The sequence below is a fragment of the Silene latifolia genome, chromosome 2, assembly GCF_048544455.1.
Source record: "Silene latifolia isolate original U9 population chromosome 2, ASM4854445v1, whole genome shotgun sequence".
Classification (NCBI taxonomy): Eukaryota; Viridiplantae; Streptophyta; class Magnoliopsida; order Caryophyllales; family Caryophyllaceae; genus Silene; species Silene latifolia.
Genome location: NC_133527.1, coordinates 50,297,755 through 50,318,963, shown reverse-complemented (window position 1 = coordinate 50,318,963; position 21,209 = coordinate 50,297,755). Strand labels below are relative to the sequence as shown.

At 37.8% G+C, this 21,209-nt stretch overlaps 2 protein-coding genes across 2 annotated transcripts; both read right to left on the bottom strand.

Annotated features, from left to right (window-relative positions):
- Window positions 1-6,314: 6,314 nt before the first annotated feature.
- Window positions 6,315-9,034, bottom strand: LOC141640767 (uncharacterized). The gene is made up of 3 exons (XM_074449449.1): window positions 8,591-9,034; window positions 7,915-8,504; window positions 6,315-7,467 (listed from the first exon to the last, which is right to left on the bottom strand). The coding sequence occupies exons 1-3, from the start codon at window positions 9,032-9,034 to the stop codon at window positions 6,315-6,317; spliced, it is 2,187 nt and encodes a 728-aa protein (XP_074305550.1).
- Window positions 9,035-10,129: 1,095 nt separating this feature from the next.
- LOC141642734 (uncharacterized) lies at window positions 10,130-20,797 on the bottom strand. The gene is made up of 12 exons (XM_074451651.1): window positions 20,634-20,797; window positions 20,376-20,497; window positions 19,047-19,129; window positions 18,867-18,942; window positions 17,629-17,696; window positions 15,566-15,647; window positions 13,966-14,150; window positions 13,783-13,866; window positions 13,244-13,390; window positions 11,759-11,867; window positions 11,523-11,642; window positions 10,130-10,550 (listed from the first exon to the last, which is right to left on the bottom strand). The coding sequence occupies exons 2-12, from the start codon at window positions 20,461-20,463 to the stop codon at window positions 10,480-10,482; spliced, it is 1,113 nt and encodes a 370-aa protein (XP_074307752.1). The 5' UTR covers window positions 20,464-20,497; window positions 20,634-20,797; the 3' UTR covers window positions 10,130-10,479.
- Window positions 20,798-21,209: the final 412 nt, after the last annotated feature.

Sequence of the window (21,209 nt, the reverse complement as noted above, 5' to 3'; positions counted from 1 at the left end):
GATCAACAATTTCGGAGGTATTTGATACAATCGAATCATCATTCTCTTCACCCACTTCAAATGATATTGGCATTGACTCATCACCAAGATTAGGGGACATGCATGCTTCTTCCATTGCCACTTCTCCTCCCACGATGATTGTGTTGACCTCATTTACCTCTATAGGATCTTTAACATTTTGCCCTTGCCCTAAAAATTCATCCGGTGGTGTTTGAGGGTCAATAAGAGCTTTGGAACCCATTAGACGGATAATGGTACTTTGGGAGGCATAGAGTTCCTTTATGTTTTCAAAGACTTGGGTCTGAAGAAATTTTTGATGGGCGGAGAAGCTATTCATGCTTTGTAGGGTTGAACTTGTCAAGTCTTCTATCATCTTAAACAATTTGTCATATTGAGCATCTCCCAAGAAATTGCTTGCTTGAGGTGGTGGCTCTTGATCGGAAGATTGGTTGGCAAGTGAGAAATGAGAATCATGGTTGTACCGGTTTTGAAAATTTGAACCTTGGCCTTAGTGAAAGCCTTGGTTAAATCCTTGATAGTTTTGATTGAAATTTTGGTCTTGATAACCTTGGTTGTACCCTTACTCTTGGTACCCTTGGTTGTACCCTTGGTCAAAACTTTGATAGTTTTCATTGCAATTGTGATCTTGGTACCCTTAATTGAAACCTTGATTGGCTTGGTTCCCTTGATTTCCATGGTAGAAGTCTTGGTAACCTTGGTAACCTTGGTTGAAGCTTTCTTGATTCATGTTTGGCTTTGTGGTGAGTATTTGTAGGTAGTTAAAAATTGTGGAAAGGATTTTGTAAGAAGGGGTAAATTGTGTTGTGTGGTTGTTCTTTGGTAAGGGATTCTTGGTGCGATTGGGTGGATGTGCTAGCTTGGTTTAAAGTTGCCAAGTCGGAATTCTCAATCCTTGCTAAGGTCCTTCTTCTTAAAGCTCTAAAGAGCCTTTCCGATTCTGGGTCACTAAGAAAAAGATTACCGTCTCCTCTAGGCATGTACTTCAATAAATCGTTAGTCTCCTAGTGCTTTGAGGCACTAGGGGTAAGCAATAACACACTCACTCTACAAAAAAACAAGTAACTACTCAAACAAGCAAACAACAACACTAAGACTAAGCCTAAGACTCTAACTAACTAAGTATAACCTAACGCCATCCCCGGCAACGGCGCCATTTTGATATAGGGATTTGCCGTCGTTTCCCAATCAAAAACAATTTATAAATTACCCAATTAAAAGTAGTATTTAGTCGGGTGTCGAACACAAAGATGGCGGGAGTTAGATACTTGGTTTGTTTAAGTCCCAATTTAGCCTAATAAAAATAAGATGTTGATAAATTGTAAACTAATATGCAAATAAGAAATATGATTAAACTAAATGGGGTTGTATTCAATTGATGGGAGAACTAGAGTCTTCGGGTTCACTTGGGTAGGAGGGCATAAAACAAGGTCAAAACAAGACATGGGTGATGATAATGGTCAAGGAATTAAGACTAATTTCCTAGTCACCTCGAGTTTATTAACAAGTTGTCACTTAATTAATATGAACTCAATACTAACATGGCATATAGACCTTCCAATAGCATAAGCATCAAGACAAGCCAAACATGTCAAAGAAAGAGTCAAACTTTCGTTCAAACTATTCTACGAACACTTAATATGCATGAGAACAAGACCGATCGATCTACTAATCATAGCATAAAGACCATCCAATAGCTTAAGCACCAAGACAAGTTAAACATGCTAATGAAAGATTCAACTTTTGTTCGAACATTTCATCGAGCACTTCATACGCATGAAAGTAAATACCAAATAATCACCCAACACCAAATGTTATTAACCCAATTTTACACCCATTAATGACCCAAGATCCCCCTAAACTCTATATGAGACTACTCACACATGTTCATGGATGAGAAATCACCAACAATTTGCAACAACACACAAGTAAACATTGTAAACATGATAAAGATAGAAACTTTGAATGAAAACAACAAGTAAACAGCAACTAATGAAAGTAAATGTAAACAAAGGATGAGAATTATACCAACTAAGAGAAAAGTAATGAACTTGGATTGATAAAGGAGAGGAATTTCTTCTTGTCTTCCAAAATACAACCCAAAGATGACAAAATGTATACTAATGAGAAATGAAGAACTTGGATAAATTAAAGAACAATTACATTGATTTCTAATAAAGATTACAAATTTTCTAGACTAATTGAAGAGAGGAAAATTAATTCTAGGGTTCTAAATATTGAGAGAGGAAAAATAGAGAGACTAATCTAAATTCTAGTCTAATTCTAATGTAGTGTAATAAGTTGTGTGGGTAGTGTATCATGTGAGGTGTGTTTTTATACTAATGATCTAATAATAATAATATCCTACTAATAAAACTAAAAGTAATAATAATAATAATAATATCCTAATGAATCTGACCAAAAGACGACACGCCTCACACAATTGGAAAAAACAGAAAAACGGGGAGGGGGATTAGACCGAACAAAAAGGCAAAACGCAGCATGGTGTCCCAGCCGGGTGCCCGGCGGTCGGTGATGGCACCGGCTGGGAGTTCTCTGGACACTTTTAGGAAATTCGATGGTATTCCCAGCCGGGGTGAGGGGGCGGTAGACGGTTGACCGTCTGGGAGTACGATTTGATGCGAGATGAGTTGCGAGCCGGTTGGGAGGCAGTCGGGGACCCGTCTGGGAGTGCAAGACGAGTTGATGTGCGTTGTTGCTGATGCCATGGTTGTACTTGATGTCGAATGTAATGGTTGTACGAATTGGGCACGGCTGATGACGGAGCTCGGATTGTTGCTGACTGTCGGGCTATTGACTGTTGTTGTTGGCTGCTGATGGTTGTCGTGGGTTACGGTGGTGCGCAAGTGGAACTGCTGGTGTTTTATGCAGATGGTGAAGGTGGTTAATGGTGATGTCGGGTTTAATGGAGGTGGTCGCTGTTGGTGTTGCCGTGGTTGTTTGTGTGGGTTGAATTGTTGATTGATGGTGGAATTGGATATGATGGACAAAAATGGTGATGGAGTGTTGATGTTGTTGCAGGTGGAATGGTTTGGGATTGGTGTAGGTCTGGTGATGCGAGGTTGATTAATGGTGATGGCGAATTGTTGGATTGATGATGAAGGTTGATTAATGGAGGATGGTGGCAGGTGAGTGAAAACGATGAAGATGAAGGATGATTGTTGTTGATGAATGAGACCCAGGGAACTGGGTTTGACTTTGGTAAAGTCAAATGGTCGGCTTTGACCATTGCTTTGGTTTTGCATTTGATTCACATGCTAGCTCTTTGACCCGTTTCAACTCAACTTGGCTCGTGCTTCCGTCTCATTATTTTGTCTCACCTACACATTATATTAATAAAATAATAATAATATTAATATTGTATGAAGATCCGACTAATTAATAAATATAACTAATACGACTAATTATTATAAATTAGTTAATTAAATGAGCTATTTAATCATATAAGCACACAAAATCGAGTCGGAATTAGGTATAAATGCGGGGCAAAATTTAACCAAAATACGACTCATCAGTCGTGTTCTTGGAGATCCGTTGGTCCCTTCGCTCAAAATGTGGAGAAATTGTTGGAGTATCGGAGGTTGTTAGATGGGCTTACTTATGCTTCCATTAGGTGGGATCCGTACGGGCCGCGTCAGGAGGAGTATCATCCTCGTACTCTGTTTGCCGGTTGTGTTCGTTTCATGGACATAGTCGAGTCGTACCAGCCTGATCGGTGTTTACGGCAGTTTGGGTATGTGCAGATAATACCCAATCCCATTATGAGATTGGTAGCGCATAGTCCTACTTCGGGGATAGGGTACGAGGTTAGTGTCGGGGCTGCGGTGACCGATCATCTTTGGGATTGCTGGGAGGATCACTTGGTTCACTTTTCTCGTAGATCGAGACCAGTTAGTTTCCCGGGTGAGACGGCGCCAGATTATGAGGATTGGTATAATAGGAATTCTCACCCGTTGATCATTGATCCCGACCACCATGATGCCCCCGCTGCACATGATGATTTTGATATTCCTGCTGAGGTAATAATTTTACTTACCGTTGTTGTAATAATTGTTTAATTTTCTTACTGTCGATAATTTTAAAATGTCTTAGTTATTTTTGTCAATTTAGATCGCACGTCTTTGTAATGTTTGATTTGTCGAAAGAAAAAGATTGTCGATGACAAGAAACAACTTGCCTTTTTCCGCAAGATGATGAAGAACTTCGATCCATTTGTTGAGAGGGCTAGGGAGATACAAAGTCTTAGAGGACTTCGTCAAACACCCGGTGATCGTGTTCAGCGTAGAGCAGATGGTGTGTATACTGATAGCGAGGAAGAGGATGATCAGTAGTCGGGAGACTAATTTGTGTTTGTTTTCAATTATTTTGTACGTTTTTGAAGACATTCTTTATGTTGGATAATTATGTTAGTTGACTATTTGAACCTTGTTTAATTCAAAAAACATGACGGTTTTAAATTCTGAAATTTCTGAAATTTCTGGAATACATAGCAACTGATGCAAATTCATACATTTTCTGAAAATACTCACTACTTCATGACAATGGCTAACATAAGGAAAACAAACAAATACAAGATACACTTGAAATAAAACTTCATCATCCTTGACATTTCAGAAATCTCTTTTTTTATACCTATCACTTGCTCTTTCATGACATTTCCACTTTATGCATCATCACCTTCATCTTCACATGCTATCTTCAACTATTTTGTTATTGTCAAATGATCTTCAGTCAACCACGACACAAAATGATTGCAATCTAAACACTTAAAATACGCTTTCTTTGGATTAGTTACTGACCCGGAAATCTTGATGATACCGTTTTTGTGACAACGATTGCAACATTGATTCCTAAAATTAAGGCCTTCAATTGGGTGGTTTCCCCACATTGAGGATGATGTCGACATAAGTAGAGAAATGAAGAAGAAAATAGAAGAAGATGAAGATGAGTGAAAAATAGAAGAAGATGAAGATGAGTGAAAAAATACAAGAATATGTAGATGTTTATATAGGAAAAATAACCGTTATAATTCAAATATAACCGTTATAATTCAAAATAACCGTTGTAATTCAAATATAACCGTTATAATTCAAAAATAACCGTTGTAATTCAAATATAACCGTTATAATTCAAAAATAACCGTTATAATTCAAATATAACCGTTATAATTCAAATATAACCGTTATAATTCAAATATAACCGTTATAATTCAAAAATAACCGTTATTTTTTAATTCAAAAATAACCGTTATAATTCAAAATAGCCGTTACAATTCAAAATAGCCGTTATAATTAATAGCTTATAAATAGGCCATTCTATGTCAATTTCAATCACAACATCCAATCCTATTCACTCACTACAATACTAAAATGGTTCTGACAAATACTCAAAAAATCAGAGGTTATCAAGGCAGAATCGATCTAATTGTTCAAAATTTACCAGTTCTAATTTCTCGTCTTGAATTAGTGGTTCCCAGTGCCACTGTATGGCACATGCTTGAAGAGCCTCCAATTGGTAGCCTTTGTATAATTTTAACCGGAAATCCGGATCATGTTCTAACTCCAACAGTTAGAGATGAGGTTGTTTCTGATGAAGCAGTAAACGAGAAGATGTGGGAGTTTCGCAGGTTAAGAAGTGATCTCTTTACATATTTTGAGCGCATCCTCACCGTGATCGATTACCCAAGACTATCAGACTTATGTGCCGGTAGAGTGCTGAACCTAGGAAATGTTTATCTCTACATCAATTATTTGTTGACTCAATATATGGCTACCCAACCTGAAGAAATTGAGGTTCAAGATCATGAAGAAGATAAGGAATCGTCATCTTCATCATCGGAAGATAATTAAGTTCGATAGTGGTTTAATTATGTTATGTTTTATTTAATATCGTTGTATGGGTTTAGGGTTTGAGGTTTGGGTTTAGGGTTTGAGGTTTGGGGCTTAGGGTTTAGGGTTTGAGGTTTGGGGTTTAGGGTTTAGGGTTTAGGGTTTGGGGTTTGAGGGTTGGGGTTTAGGGTTTAGTTATGTTTTAATTATGTTTTAAGTGGTTTATGTAATGTCGATGTATTTCAAATTAAGGAATGTTTTAATTAAATTATGTGAAATTATGTTTTAAGGATTGTTTTAATTAAATTACGTTTTAAGTCATTTAATTAAATTTCGTTGCATATTAAATTAAATTACCCAAGACATTTAATCGGATAAATAAATTATAAACTACAATAATTGGATAAATAAAATATAAGGTACAATATTCGGATAAATAAAAAAAAACTAAGATCCGGTCTCGAAACTGCGCCATAAAGATAGCTGATGTCGATACATGCCATTATAATGAGCTGCGCTTTCATCATGTACCCAACAAGGGGCTATTGGAGGCATAGGTGACAAGGGGCGTACCTGGAGGCTCAGATAGTGGTTTCCCGCATGTAATACCCATAAGACACCATATGGGGTACGTACTCCGGTGGGGGCTCGTAAAGGCAAATAAGTATGACTACCATTCCAATGTCGGTGACCTTCTTGATCGTCCCATGAAGAAATACAACATATCACCCAATTGTACATCGTAGCATAACCATATAGATCGAAACTGTCCATCCAATGACCCGAGCCACACGGTATCTGATCCATAAATGTAATTCTAGCTACCTCCGCATCAAATCTCACTGGGCCATAAATATGATCACGGTAAAGGGGACTACGGATTTCCCTAAGTAAATCTATTCTAGCCATCGTGAAATGAGATTGGTCACCCCGAACAGCATGTGAGAGAACTCGGAAACCACAATGACCGTCTCCGGAAGGATTATACCACGCTTCTAGATACTCGGTAAACCAGGAAGGCAAAAAGTCAAGATAAGGAAAGTACCTCGAATGACCAATAGTGTAGTCTACTTCAAGAGGTGCGCAATGCGATGTGCTGAAACTCTCCTTACTCATGGTAGCAGTGGTAGACGGTGTACCGGGGCCCGTTTGAGTGGATCGGGGGGTACTCGGCGGAGTAAAACGAACCGTCGGAGTGGAACGGGGAATAGTAGACGGAGTAACAGGAACCGTCGGAGTGGAACGGGGGGTACTAGACGGAGTTCGTTGGGAAGACGAGTTTCTTTGGGGCGTAGCTCTGCCTACTCGAACCCGAACTCGTGCATGCTCAACGGCGGACGGCTCTCTACGAGTTCCCCTACTCGGACGTCCTCTAGGGTTCTCGTTCACCCAAGGCTCGTTTACATCCTCCTCATCCGGATGTATCTGAGAGTAAAGGGCATCGAACATGGATGATCTCATACTCGGATCTGCATTCCGAATTTCATCGAATAACTCCTCCAATCGATCATCGTCACAAGCCGGCATTGCCTCGGAACCATCGTACTCCAACTTCCTCCAAAATGCATGTAACACATCAACAGGGACCCGTGATCCGTTTCTAGCAATGCGATGAAGTGAACAAGCACATATCAAACCAAGTGTAGTAGCCTTTACACAACCGCAATCGATCATCAAGGCATCTTCCGTCATCTTGGCACCTCTTTCGAATTCTTCACGCAATTCAATGATGCCATTCTTTGATATTTTATAAGAAAGTCTGGAAAATAATCGACTAATCCCCGTCAACCGCCTCGATCTATATAACTCCAACGAGTGTCGGATCTCAACATGTTGCGTTTCCATCAAAGAATGAAACTGAATCCAGAAGCTATCAATGGCCAGTTTCGCGCTATTCAACCATCTCTTCAAATTCGCATGAGCCGACTCAACCCGGGATGTAGAAGTGTTCTCAAAATGAGTTATCTTGTTCGTTCTATACTTGGCCCATTTCTCCAAGTGCGGGAACCATTGCCTCTCAATATAAGCCGCCACTCCCGCCCATTGCCTTGCCAAATTGCCCCACGCCACATGAAACTTATCTTCGGCCTCCGCCTCGACAACCGCTTCAAACAAGTTACAAGTTATGTGCTTAGCCCAACTATCCCGACCCGTGATATCAAGTGCTTTCGTCTCCACGTTAGAATATATATGCCAAAGACATAGCAAGTGAGACGAATCCGGAAAAACAGTGGGAATCGCGTTCAACAAACCTGCCTCGCAATCAGTAACAATAGCATTAGATTGAACAGCATCATTGAGAAGGGCCTTCAGTTTCCGTAAGACCCACAGATATCCATCCTCGGACTCATGCTTCACAAGAGCATACGCGATGACAAAGCTCTTCCCGACGGGTGTGACTCCAACCATCTCAACAAGCGGAAGACGGTATAAATTTGTCTTGTACGTGGAATCGATCAGTACCACATAATAGTATGATCGAAACATCTTAACGGCTTCTGGATGAGCCATGAACACGTGGGTTAGCTCATCGATCTCCTGATCAGTGACCCAATAATGAACGTACTTATGCTGAACCGCAAGTGCTAGCATCTGTTGTGTCGGGTTTCTCCCATCTCTTTCCTCGGCCCTTACTTTCTGAGAACGATTGTAGATTTGTCGCCGATTAGGTCTTGACTTTTCGGATTTCGATGCAAACCCGCACTAATAATTGCCGGTCTAACGTGAGCTCTAACTTGGGCATCGATATAAGCCAACTCCTCTTCATCAAACTTTGCAAAGTATCTGTCGCCGTCACAATACAACGTTAAAGCATGATTATGAAACCCGGATCTCATGACAAGCTTCCACTTATTCTCTTGTAATTCAACAACTTTCATTGAAAATTTGCATTTGCACCACGCGGTAGCCGTGTTACCCCTCATTAAAGAATCGGCATCCTTATTTACAGGACCTCTTCCACCCATCCGACAAACAAAATAATCTTGTATCAAATTCGTGTTATGACCAACTCTCTTGTTGCTTGCTCTTTTTATACCAAACCCGAGTCGGAGTCCGATCTCATATGCCCAATTAAACGCTTCCATACTTGATGCAAAGAACATGGTAGTCGTAAAATGATCTGAGTAATCAATACCGTCTCCATCGTTATTCACCTGCGCACGCATTTCGATAAATTAGTTAATAATTAATTATTTTGTACGAAACGAGTCGGAAAAAATAAAAAATAAAAAAAATATAATACAAAGACAGTAATTAATTATTTTAATTGTGTTATACAAAACGAGTCGGAAAAAATAAAGAAAAAAGTATAAAATAAAGACGGTAATTAATTATTTTAATTGTTTTATACAAAACGAGTCGGAAAAAAAAAATAAAAAATATATAATACAAAGACGGGAATTAATTATTTTAATTGTTTTATACAAAACGAGTCGGAAAAAATTAAAAAAAATATATATATAAGACGGAAACAAAAAAAAATGAAAAAAAATACACGAATTGGGCCTGGACGAAAGAATTTTTCGTCCAAAACCAGGCCTGGACGAAAAATTCTTTCGTCCAATATGGGCCTTGGACGAAAGAATTTTTCGTCCAGGCCTGGTGTTGGACGAAAAATTCTTTCGTCCAAACACCAGGTCTAGACGAAAATTCTCTTCGTCCGGCCCATTTCGTCTTTTTTTTTTCGATTGCATTTTCAACTAAATCCGTCACGAATTCTATCATAATTCCGTCTACAATCAAGGCATCTATCCTAATTCGGGATTCAATCGATAATAAAACATAAATTTTAGACAAAACAAAATCGTAAACACACCTCGTTACTAGCTTCATTGTTGGAATCGTTGTTAAAATCGTTCCCGTTCATGTTGTTCATTACAAATACCGCTTTTTTTTTTTTGAAAAACCGTCTTTTTTTTTTTTGAAATATTTTAGTGAGACGGTGACTTGTATTTTAGTGAGACGGAAATTGCATTTGTGTTTTAGTGAGACGGAAATTGCATTTGTGTTTTAGTGAGACGGAAATTGCATTTTTGTGAGACGGATATGCAGTTATGTTATGGAGGGCAAACTTGAAAATTTACATTAATTGTCGACGATAATTAGTAAATTATCGACGATATATAGCAGGACCGTACTTTAAAGGGTTGCAACTTGCAAGCCATGCAAGGTACTAACATGAGCACGTTAATTTCATATCGTTACATGAAGTCGAATCAAAGATCCTTGATGGAAAAATGTGATGTTTGAGCTCTCGTCTTGACAGTCTTGTATCTCAACTCATTTATGAAATGATTTTGTAATTGTGTATAAAATTATAATTTTAATTGAGAAAAAAGGAACAATCATAATCATAATATAGTTCAAGCTAAAACCCTAACCCACTCCACCAATCCTTCATGCCCAAAATTGTTGTTTACAAAAGCCAGACTTGTATTTCCTTTTAGATCATAAATGTCCATGTTCTAGACTCAAAGAAGAGGAGTATAACCAAAGTGGGCATCTCCTAATCTTTTACTTGAAAGATCAAACTGTAGGTTGAATCATCTGGGCAACTCTCCTCTTCATTTTGAGACGCGTCAAATTTGGCAAAATCAACGATCCATTTCGATTAGTGTGCTCCCCTTTTGTTTGGCTTTGTCACTGCCTCGACAAGTCTATACATCCAGCGATCCAACAGTCCTGCATGTAGAGCAAGAATTTAAGCACCGGATATAGAGTGGTTGATCTAGAATGTTTTGTTTCCGGCTTTCCGCCATGGTATCAAATTAAGGCTCCAACACTGAGACCCCGCCATTTTGAAGAGGTTTTGAAGATCACTATGACGGCATTTTAAGGCAACGACAAGTCGACAACCAATACAATGGTCCTGACAGAAACTGAGGTTTAAGACTGGTTTATGTTGTGAAAACTTTTTGAACAATTTAATTATACAAAAAATAAAATGTTAAAATGGTTCATCCTAAAACTTGGTCAAAATACTTGAAATGGAAAAAAATCAGTGTTCCGGTCTCCCCGAGACACCACGTACTATAAGGTAGATAGTAGATACGCTACTGGTACGATTATATGCATGTTTTTCATAAACATGTCGGAATTTCTTGGGCATAAACAACCCTCGCAACTGAAGAAAAATACATGAAAAAAAGTTAGTGCTTCAATCTCCCCGGACCCCACGAGATATAAGGTATCTAATTATAAAACTCGTATGATTATATACATGTATTTGTGTTAAATAAACATGTCCGTATGTCTTGAGCATAAACAACCCTCACAACTGATAAACAATATGGAAGGTTCAAGAATTTTAGGCAAATCTGGATACAACATTCAGAACTAGCAACAAAAATCGGTAAACTTGCAGCAGCAACAATCCAACTGGGGAACTAGATGCTCTAAGTATTCCAAATTACCAATAATGGTCGTTAGTTTTTATTAAGATATTATTGGCGTAAACTGCAAGTAAATGTCTATTAAAAACTTAAACTTGAACATTAGGAGTGATAAATTATTGGAAATAGCTCATCTTCCCAATTTTAAGGCATGAATTAATACATAAGTACTCCGTCGTTCTTAATAAGAACTCCTAAGCTTATCAGATTACTTGGGACAACTTCGAAATATGAAGACAAATTGTAGAGCAATTAGGCTAACCTGTTAAAGCAAAGGTACCCCCTAATACTGCAGAAAGACGAGTAAGGAAGTGCAGAAAGCTGCGGCGTTCTTCTCTGATTGTCACAGTGATTGGTGACAGATCATACAGGAAGTAAACAGCTGTCACAAAAATCTAAAATGTTTAGAAACACAGGGAGAACAACAAAAATATCCTTGTAAGTGATACAGTAGAATACTATTATGTACACTGCTGCTATAATAAAAAAAATACCAACCTGGCCATGACCTATCAAATTCTTTCATAGGTGAGAAGTATTCAGTGACAGAAAACTGATTGGTAGGCAAGACCTCTTTCGAGATATACTTGTATTCAGTTGGAACAATCTAAAACAAAGCAACATGCAAACCCTTTTGAGCACTAATCAGACATAATTTCGCAAGTAAAAAAAAATCACAGAACAATTAGTGTAAAAAGTAATAACCAAGGTTTTTATTAAATCATTTGAAAGTATAACCTTGCTATCAACTCATAAGCATTATGTCAGTCATCAAAATTGCTTGCACGTGATAATCAGAATACTGTTGCAGCATCTGAAGCCAGTCTAGGCTTAGTGGCTGGATTTAGACCAGGGAAACTTGACCCAACCCGGTCCGAGTGTCTAACCCATACTCGAACAATAACCACAACTTGACATGAGAGCTATAAACTATAAACCAATCCAAACTGCCGCAACGCGAACTTTACTTTGACATTTCAGTTCAGCTACTTAAAGTCTTAAACACACTGCAACAATTTACTTTAGGCCAAAAACATGAGAATTTTTCGCAAAATAGCCATGATCAGCCTCCCGCACTCGCAGCCAAGTTGAGAAACATAGATGCAAAGACCAAGCAACATACCCAAAGGGCCATCACGGTTCTAATACAACACAATGACATCATTTCACCGTCACGTGGCTTAATTCTTATAGAAGCAGCTCTTGTAGGTGAAAGGGGGGGCCGAGACTTCCGAGTATTAAAACATACAAGCAGAGAAGGTCTGGTGGGTGAAAGGAGAGGAATTGACTCCTCCGAGTATCAAAACATAAAGCAGAGAGTTTATTTAGACCCAGAGAAGCAAAAGAAGAATATAATTTGGGAATGCGGTAACTTTTTTCTAACTAATTTGTTATGTCTTTGGTAGAAAAGAATCTATGATATTCCATAATTTCCTCTTCTTTAGAGACTATTTTTGGGGTCAAGTGACTTACATATGATCCTTATGGGGCCAAGTCAGCTACGATTTCCAGAGAATACGAATAAAATCTAAAAAATTGGCGTAATTTGTCAATATCAGCTTTGAGGATGTCTTGTCCTGATCAAATATCAACTTATGACTATAAACTCTTTTTTATACCTTTTAGTCTATCCTGAAAAAGTTAGTCAGGACAGTCAAGTATTCGAAGTCTATACAAGCCACCCCCACCCACCCAAAAAGAAATAACAGTGCAAGTATTTTTCATGAGAATCAGGTTTTACAAACATCAAAGGTGAAACCAAACTGAAACACATCAATCACCAGAAAACATTTAAATAAGCAATATGCTTAAACATGAGAGGAGGTTAGAGATAGAGAAAACACGGGTTAGGATCCTTTTGACGATCTAGTTAGACCTGATAAAAACTGAGATGAGTTTGACACATATGCAACACATACATCGGTTGCACAACTCAAGTATGACTAGGACGTAAGCAAACATATAATGATATCTCAAACTTACCTTTATGTAGTACTTGAAAGTGCCACTTGCGCCACGCAAAATTCGAACTGTATCATCGAGAGGGTTATGGATTCCCGGATATTTTGGACCAAATGATAAGTCGTGAATCATGTGACTGACATTGACATGATTGGATCCTTCAAAGATCTGTGAAAGAAAGGAAACAGAAATCAGACAAATACTTTCAGATGATCGTACACTACTTTCAGATGTATTAGCCTGGTATCAGAACTACAGGAGTCAACTAGAATCATTTATGGCCTGAATGAAAAGAAGTGAACTACAGGATACCTTAAAGCAATACAAAAACTAAGAAACCTTAAGAGAAGTAAAACTGACTCCGCTATAACAATGGAGATTTTACACTTCAAAGCCTTAACCAGAGAAAAGATATTACTAAAATTGCGACTATAATGACCAATTCCATTAATACAAAAGATACAGACAAGCAAGAATACCAGAAAATAAGTACCTACACTGGCAAGAATCTAGAACTAAAGGAAAAAATTTCGTAAGTTATGATTGAAAGAGGACCTCACCATCTGTGCAACAAAAATGTTCAGTCCATGAACTGAAATATGAAAGTTACCAGCAACCCTTTGCACATCCAAAACACCATAAACCTGTGAATTGTAATGAACCCATTAACAGATATAATAACAATTTACAATTAGAAAGATTTCTAAACCAGTCAGAACTCAGAAATTAAGTTCAAAAGATACCCGACATCCTTCTCCATTTGCCATTGCTTGCTTAACTTTTTTGACCATTTTTTCAGTCTCTTCATCAAAGCCCTGCAGATGACTTTTCTGTTTTAGATCCTCTTCTTTCTCTTTATCATCACCATGCTCATCTTTGTGATCTACATGCACATCTTTATGACCACTCTGGTGATGATTGTGATGACCTACCAAAGAGTTGTTAAGATTCTCATTAAGTTGAATAACCAACAAATTTTTCATTAGGAACTCACAACCAAACAATTTCAAATCAAAGTACAGAACTTTTTAAAGAGAAAGGGGAAAGTTCCAGAATTGATTTAGTTGAAACACACACAAACCACAAAACATATCAGCCTCATAATGGCAGCAAAAAGGAACAAAGTAGGAGCCCAGAAAAACAAGTAATGAGGCATCCATGCTGTTTCATTTCATAATATGAGGAAACTTTCTTTTTAAGAGTTATGAAGTATATTTTCAGTCCACAAGGTTTCCATATAATATTATCACCAATCTTGGGGAGAGACAAACCATCCCATTGTTTTCAGTAGTTAGAAAAGAAAGAGAAAAGATGAATTATACCGAGGCCTAGAGGTTAGCCCCTTTTCCTAACACCTTTCAACTTCAACTTTATAAGCAGCCAAGCAGCCAAGCACATGGAGCATAGCAGTTAAATTTACTCAAGCACGCAGCATAAATTTTTGGGAAATTATATGTAGCTAAAATAACTTGAAAACTTCATCATTATAGTCGATGCCACTGTCAGTGCTTCCAAAGAGACTAACAAACTGAGCATAGTAAGTGGGGGTAGACAATAGATGTACACATCAAACAAAACCAAAGCTGCAACTTTCCATTTGGTCCTCAGGCCACAACCAAATGTGGAAGGACCCCCCTGATACCTCATGAAACAACACATATAGATGGGAATCATGTCAAGCAGGGCTGGAACTGTTGCTCATTATGACAGGTCTTTTGGGGAGGAGTTTGTATGTACTTCAGACTTCCCACAAGCCATTTTGGCTAGTGTGGAAATTAATTTGTAAGTAAAAAAAACCCCCCATACCCGTTTCTTGACTAAGAAAAGGGACATTAAAATTTAGTTCACTGGAGTAGATCCCAAGGCCAAATAAGACATGTAAGTGGTCTAAGAGACTGCAGTTATTATCATCCTCTCAATAGCTGATGTGGCTACAGGCCCACATCTACCCACAGAAACAAATTCATCAAATATTAGAGTTGACCAACCACACTCTTCCATCTTTTTTTCAACTCTCTTAACTATAATTCCCAAATCCTTCAAGGTCATCAACACCTAAAGTCCAGTGACTAATGGCATAGTAAATCACTGACATAAAAAAATTACGATTAGGAAGCAGTGAATCTTTCTAGGACAAGTGTTTCCATGAGGACAGACACCATTCGAAAGTACATGGCTCAGTTTATATAAATGAAATAAATGGGTAGCTAACTTTTATTTTTGCCCCTGATATGATAATAGCCTGAACAATTATCATTACACATATATAGAACCTTACTAATCAGTGCCAATTCTACTTGGCACAACTAATAAGGAGAAAGAACAGTAAAACAAGAATGATACCATGATCATGAGAGGAGCCTTTCTCCACCAAGTCCGTCAAGAATTCAGTTCCAATAATATAACCATCACTGTTTAAGCGAAGCTGCATAAAACCAATGTTAGTGATAAGCATGCCTCCCTTTGCTAAATCAGAGGCATCCAGACAAGGTAAAAGTTAAAAGTATAAAGTCAGTATCCAATTACCTGTCCTAGGAGGAATAATTAGCAGTAGGACACTGCTTTTTTACAAACTTCAATTACTTCTTTGTCTTTAGGAAGACAAATAATAAGAATATTACTCAGTGCCTCTAGGGCTCTCACATATACCAGGGTAAAGGAGGTTGGGTTCACGTAGTTTTACATCTCTATTAACACCACAAAGAGATTGCTTTTTGGATAATCATAAAATTGCGTCGACTCGAGAATTGCGTCAAATGATTGCCACTTCAAAATAAAAAAGTGCAGCCACTTTAGCAAGAGATTTTGCTTTATTCCATCATTATCCAAAACATAAAAAATCAAGTTTTTGGCTGCATTGGAAATAATGAAAATTCATGACCATCATATAATTGATAATTCCCTGCAAGAACCACATGTGTCTAAGCCTCTCCAAAGACCAGAACGCTATTTTTGTGTTAGTTCTGCTTTTTAAGTCAAAATTATTGCGTCTTGCGCCTTCACAAACTAAGATTCATGCCAAAAGCTCCTAGGCACAAAGAAGTTCTAAAAGGACAATTTCACCCCTGGTTATGTCTGATCTATCATTTACCAACAGTCCACAAAACATGCCGATTCAACAATGCGAAAAACAATCAGTTCCTCAGTGCACTATGCATTGGCTTATAAAAGATCTTTTTTTTTTTCAAAAGAGCATATAGTAAGAGATAAATTAGTTGACATCATATTTTCCTGTGGCTATCAAAGCTAAACCTTTTCTACAATTTCCAATTACGATTTGAAACGAACCTGGTCTGGTGGGTTCAAAAAAAATGAAAACTCTGGCGACATTAACTTGTTTACTTACATGATAATTATCAGTTTTTAAGTACAGCTGTAGGGGTAAATGCCTGCTAAGCCAATGGCAGATACAATTCCACTAGAAAGAACATACATAACAGAACAAGAAGAACCAAAAACTATCTCATCAAGCTATATATACAGAAATCACTACAGATTTACCAAAGTTTGTATAATGACCAGTGAGATCTTCTAAGCTTATGTAGCACAGATAAAATTATTCAAAATCGAGCCAGAGCTCCAGGTAGCAAGGGTGAAAGGCAATCATACCACTTGCCATGCTACTAGTGAACATTCATATAGAAATCCAAACACTGATGCACAGATCAAACAGTATAGATATGACAGAAAGAAACACTAGTATAATCAGTAATATTACGTATACAACAGTCTATGACAAAAGAGCAACAAAGCGTAAGTTCCCTAATAATACAGACTCAACTAGCTATTGACATGAACCATCATAAGTAAGTGTAGTAGGAGCTCAACCAGACTTCACTGGTTACAGACATGAACTATCACAAGGAAGTATATTAGGAACTCAACCAGGTAAGAGAGGGGGTGAGAGAAAATGAAAATAAAGCAAAAACGGAAAAATTGAACGGCAAGAGCGAACACACAACCACAACCACAACCACAAAGAGCCTTAATCCCAAAATGATTCGGTGTCGACTGACATGAATTATCCTTTTGAACCGTCACTGAGGGGCTATGTTACTTAGAATCGTTTAGAAGTATCCGACACAGGTGCGTGTCCAAGTGCCGGACTCGGCTATTTTTTTGTAAAGTATGCATTTTTGGTCTAAAATGAGGTGTCCAAGTGTCATACCCATGTCCGAGTGTCGAGTGTCGGACATGGGTACTCGAGGAAATTAGAAGAGTCGGAGTAACATAGCTGAGGGGTCGATAGAAAGAGAAAGGTGAAAAGCGAATGACAAGTGAAACAAAGTACAAAAGTCAAAACCAAAAAAAAAAAAATCCAGTCACCAACCAGTCCAGGTAGAAAGTAGAAATTGTAATACAAATCCATTGGTTAAGAAAGTAACCATGAAAAGAGTCAAAAATACCTTCCATATGTTCGTGTCCAAATCCACTTCATGCTTTCCGGACATGTCAATAGCATCCACACTGAGAACTGCACAAAACGTATACCATTCACCATTTATGAAAATTTTGAAGATGTCAGCTTCACAACAAAATGTATTAGCAATTAGGAAAAATTGCAAATTACTACCTATTATAGTTAAAATTTTTCAAAATACTACATATTATGCTTATTTATTCAAACTACTATCTAAATAGTTACAACTCTTCCTAAACTGGTACCTAATAACCTAAATTAGGTCTTAATTGACCATTATAAGATAACTTTCATTAATTTTTCCTTTTTTAATTTAATTCTAGATAATCCTACCCATTATACCCTTATTAATAATCCTACCCCATCTTTTAATCCTTTATTCCTTTTTTTCCCATCAATTCATCATGTTCATCTACCCACCCACCATCACCAACAACATCCGCCATCACCAACATCAACCACCTTTAACACCCACCACCATCCCACTTCATGTCACCATTCTTATATCACATACCACCATTCCCAGCTACCTAGCTCCCACCATTACCGCCATTACCCAAATATCCATTCAACTTCCATCAATAACTTTACCATGGTCGTCGCCATTCCCTACGTCACCTCCTTAACTTGTTGCACCTTGCAGAACTATACAACTCAGATCTAGGGATTTCTACTATGTGTGACTTGGGTGCGGTTGTAGCGGCGGTGGTGGTTTTGGGATAAACTAAAGGTGGGATTTTTGTGGCACTAAGGTGGTAGATACGGTGTAAGGTGTGGCAAGATTAGGGTAAAGGTGCAGTGGTGTTAGGTTGTGTGGGTGGCTGGAATAGGGGTGATGGTGACAGCCTGGTTAGGTAGTGGAGGTGTCGAACATGGTAAACATAAAAAATGGTGGGATTTAGGTAGTGTGGTTGTGGTGGTGGTGTGGGTGGTGATGGTGGTTCTAATAGAGGGGTAGAAGATGGTGGAGGGTGAGTGTGTAAAAATGGGTAAAATGGGTATACCATATTAATTTTTGTTTTTTTGATAATTACACCTCAATTATGATCTAATTTAGGTTATTAGGTATCAATTTGGGATGAGTTGTAACTATGTAGGTAGTACTTTGAATAAATAAGCATAATATGTAGTATATTGAAAATTCTTGATTATAATGGGTAGTATTATGCAAATCTCCTAGCAATTATCATTAAGTGAAGTGGAATATATCTTGAAAACATTTACCATCACATGGTAATGAGGGGAACGTCATATTGATATGTATGGGGAGAGTTTCTCCGCGCTTCAAGTCTACTGACATCTGTGAATAAAGATGCCATTGTCAAATGCCAAAAGAAAATGATGAACTGCGATACGAATGTGACAACAGCACAAAATCACAAAGAATCAATAACCAAATGTCACCTGATGAACTGTGTAGGTACTTAGATAATATCTGAGCTCGTGTAAGAATAAAGTCGCCATAATGAAAAGCCCTATGATAGATACTGCATTGGGAAAATATATAGGTGTCAAACATTCTAATAAATGATAGCATCAGTACAAAAATAGCAGAAAAATGGTACGAGCTCACTAGTTGCATGTAACAAGTCAATATATGTTAGCACTATCTCGTAGTGAGCAACAGACTAGCAGTTTCACCAGGAATGCTCAACTTTTCAAATCACCTAGTAGTTTATTCCATAGTACACTAATGGCTTGCTTGGATTTGGGTAATTGTTGGATGGTTAGGAGGGTAATGGAGGAAAAATATGAAGGAAAGTAGGAGGTAGTGGTAATGGTGAATAAAGGGAGGAGAGGAATATAGGCTAATAAATAATTATGAGGTAATAGTTACCGACCTCCACTCTAGGGTAAGGTAGTAGCCTCATATGGGAGTAGTAATTCCCCCACCACCTTCCCTTCACCGCCTATGTCTTCTCTTCAACATCATCAGTTTCCTTCTTTTCTCCTTTGTTTTGAGCTTCATTACCCCCGTAACGACCCTTAAAAAGTGGTGACCAGATTAGTAAATCACTGAATCTGACATCCAGCATTGAAAATGTTTTTAAGCTGGGCTATTTCTCTTTTAGCGGAAGCAAAAACATGCAGCACTGCCTAATCGCGCATACTTTTGAAGTGAAAAATTATGTCCTACTCACTAACCTGCATCACTAATCTAAACTAACTAGTTTACGTTATGGTGGGAAATTACACCTGCTGATCTCAATGTTATCTGTATTGTGTCAGATAACTTCCATATGCCTGTAGAACAACATCTCACCGTAACAGACTACCAGGAAAATGCTGCCTATATCAGTCCCATACTCCCATCTATCCCACTTAGACGGAAGCCTTCCTAAAGGCCACTGGGGTAATGACGTTGATATACTCACTCATCAAGTGATCATTTAAAACAGATTTCAAACACAAAGTCGCCTGGAAATTCAGCAAATTATCCCACTAAACCAATATATCCCCAAAAAAGAGCCTAACCCAAAACACGACTTCATTACCAATATCACCACAACAAATCAGCTCCAACAGATTCCTCGACAAAGCTGAATAGTACACAAAGATTTGAAGCTCTAGATGTTCCAAATTAGATTAAAAAGAATTCCGGCAATAACTTACTCCAAATTCAGCAAATTACTCGAAAAACCAAATCATAAACTAAAAAACCGAAAGAAAACTGATAACAAAAATGAAAAATGGAGCAGCAAAAAATGTAAATAAGCTAAAAAAAAAAAATACCAATAGCACCGGATTGAGTTTTCTGCAACAAGTGTTCTTCAGCACGAGGAAAGGCATCAAGTCTCTTAATTGCTTGCCTAACACCCATCTTATTCAATAACCAATTCGATTCGATACAAAATCTGAACAATTCATATGATTAACATGTCAAAAATTTAAACTTTTTCTTTCTGGGTAACGTCAAAAACACAGCATGAAAAACCATCAACTGAAATTCAGGGATAGAAAATGAAATGAAGAAATATATGGAGAGATTACCGCCAAAAGTAGAGAGGGATTGGGTTGTTGGAGATCTCCTCGGATCAACAAATTATAATCAATCAAAGGAATGAATTTTATTGGGGATGAATATTGTAACACGCAGAACCATTTACCCGGTTGTTTTTCTCGGCTAATTTTTGACAGGATGATTATTTACCCTTGGTGTCAACGTAATTGATGTGTCCTAATATCAGATTTCTTTAGGGTTTTTTGTCAAACACAACCCTTAAAAAACTTTTTTTTCCAAACACCACCTTTAAAAAAAAAGTTTGTGAAACACAACCTTTAATAAAAATTTTTTTGTTAAACACCGACATTTTGGCTAGAGTTTGAACACTTGCAATGGGGTGACTTTCAGTCGATGTTTGAGATAGCAAACGAGGTCGGTTTGAGGTGTTTTTAGACTCGTTGGAAAGGTGGGAGTACAAGCTTTCTACGCGTTATCAATACGGCGGTGATAAGTAGCCTTATCTAGGGTCTATTGGTGTGTAAAGTAAGACTGGTCAAAGAGTGAATTTGTGTTTTTCTGATTTGTTTTTACCTCCAATTTACTCTTTGAGCAGCCTTACTTTA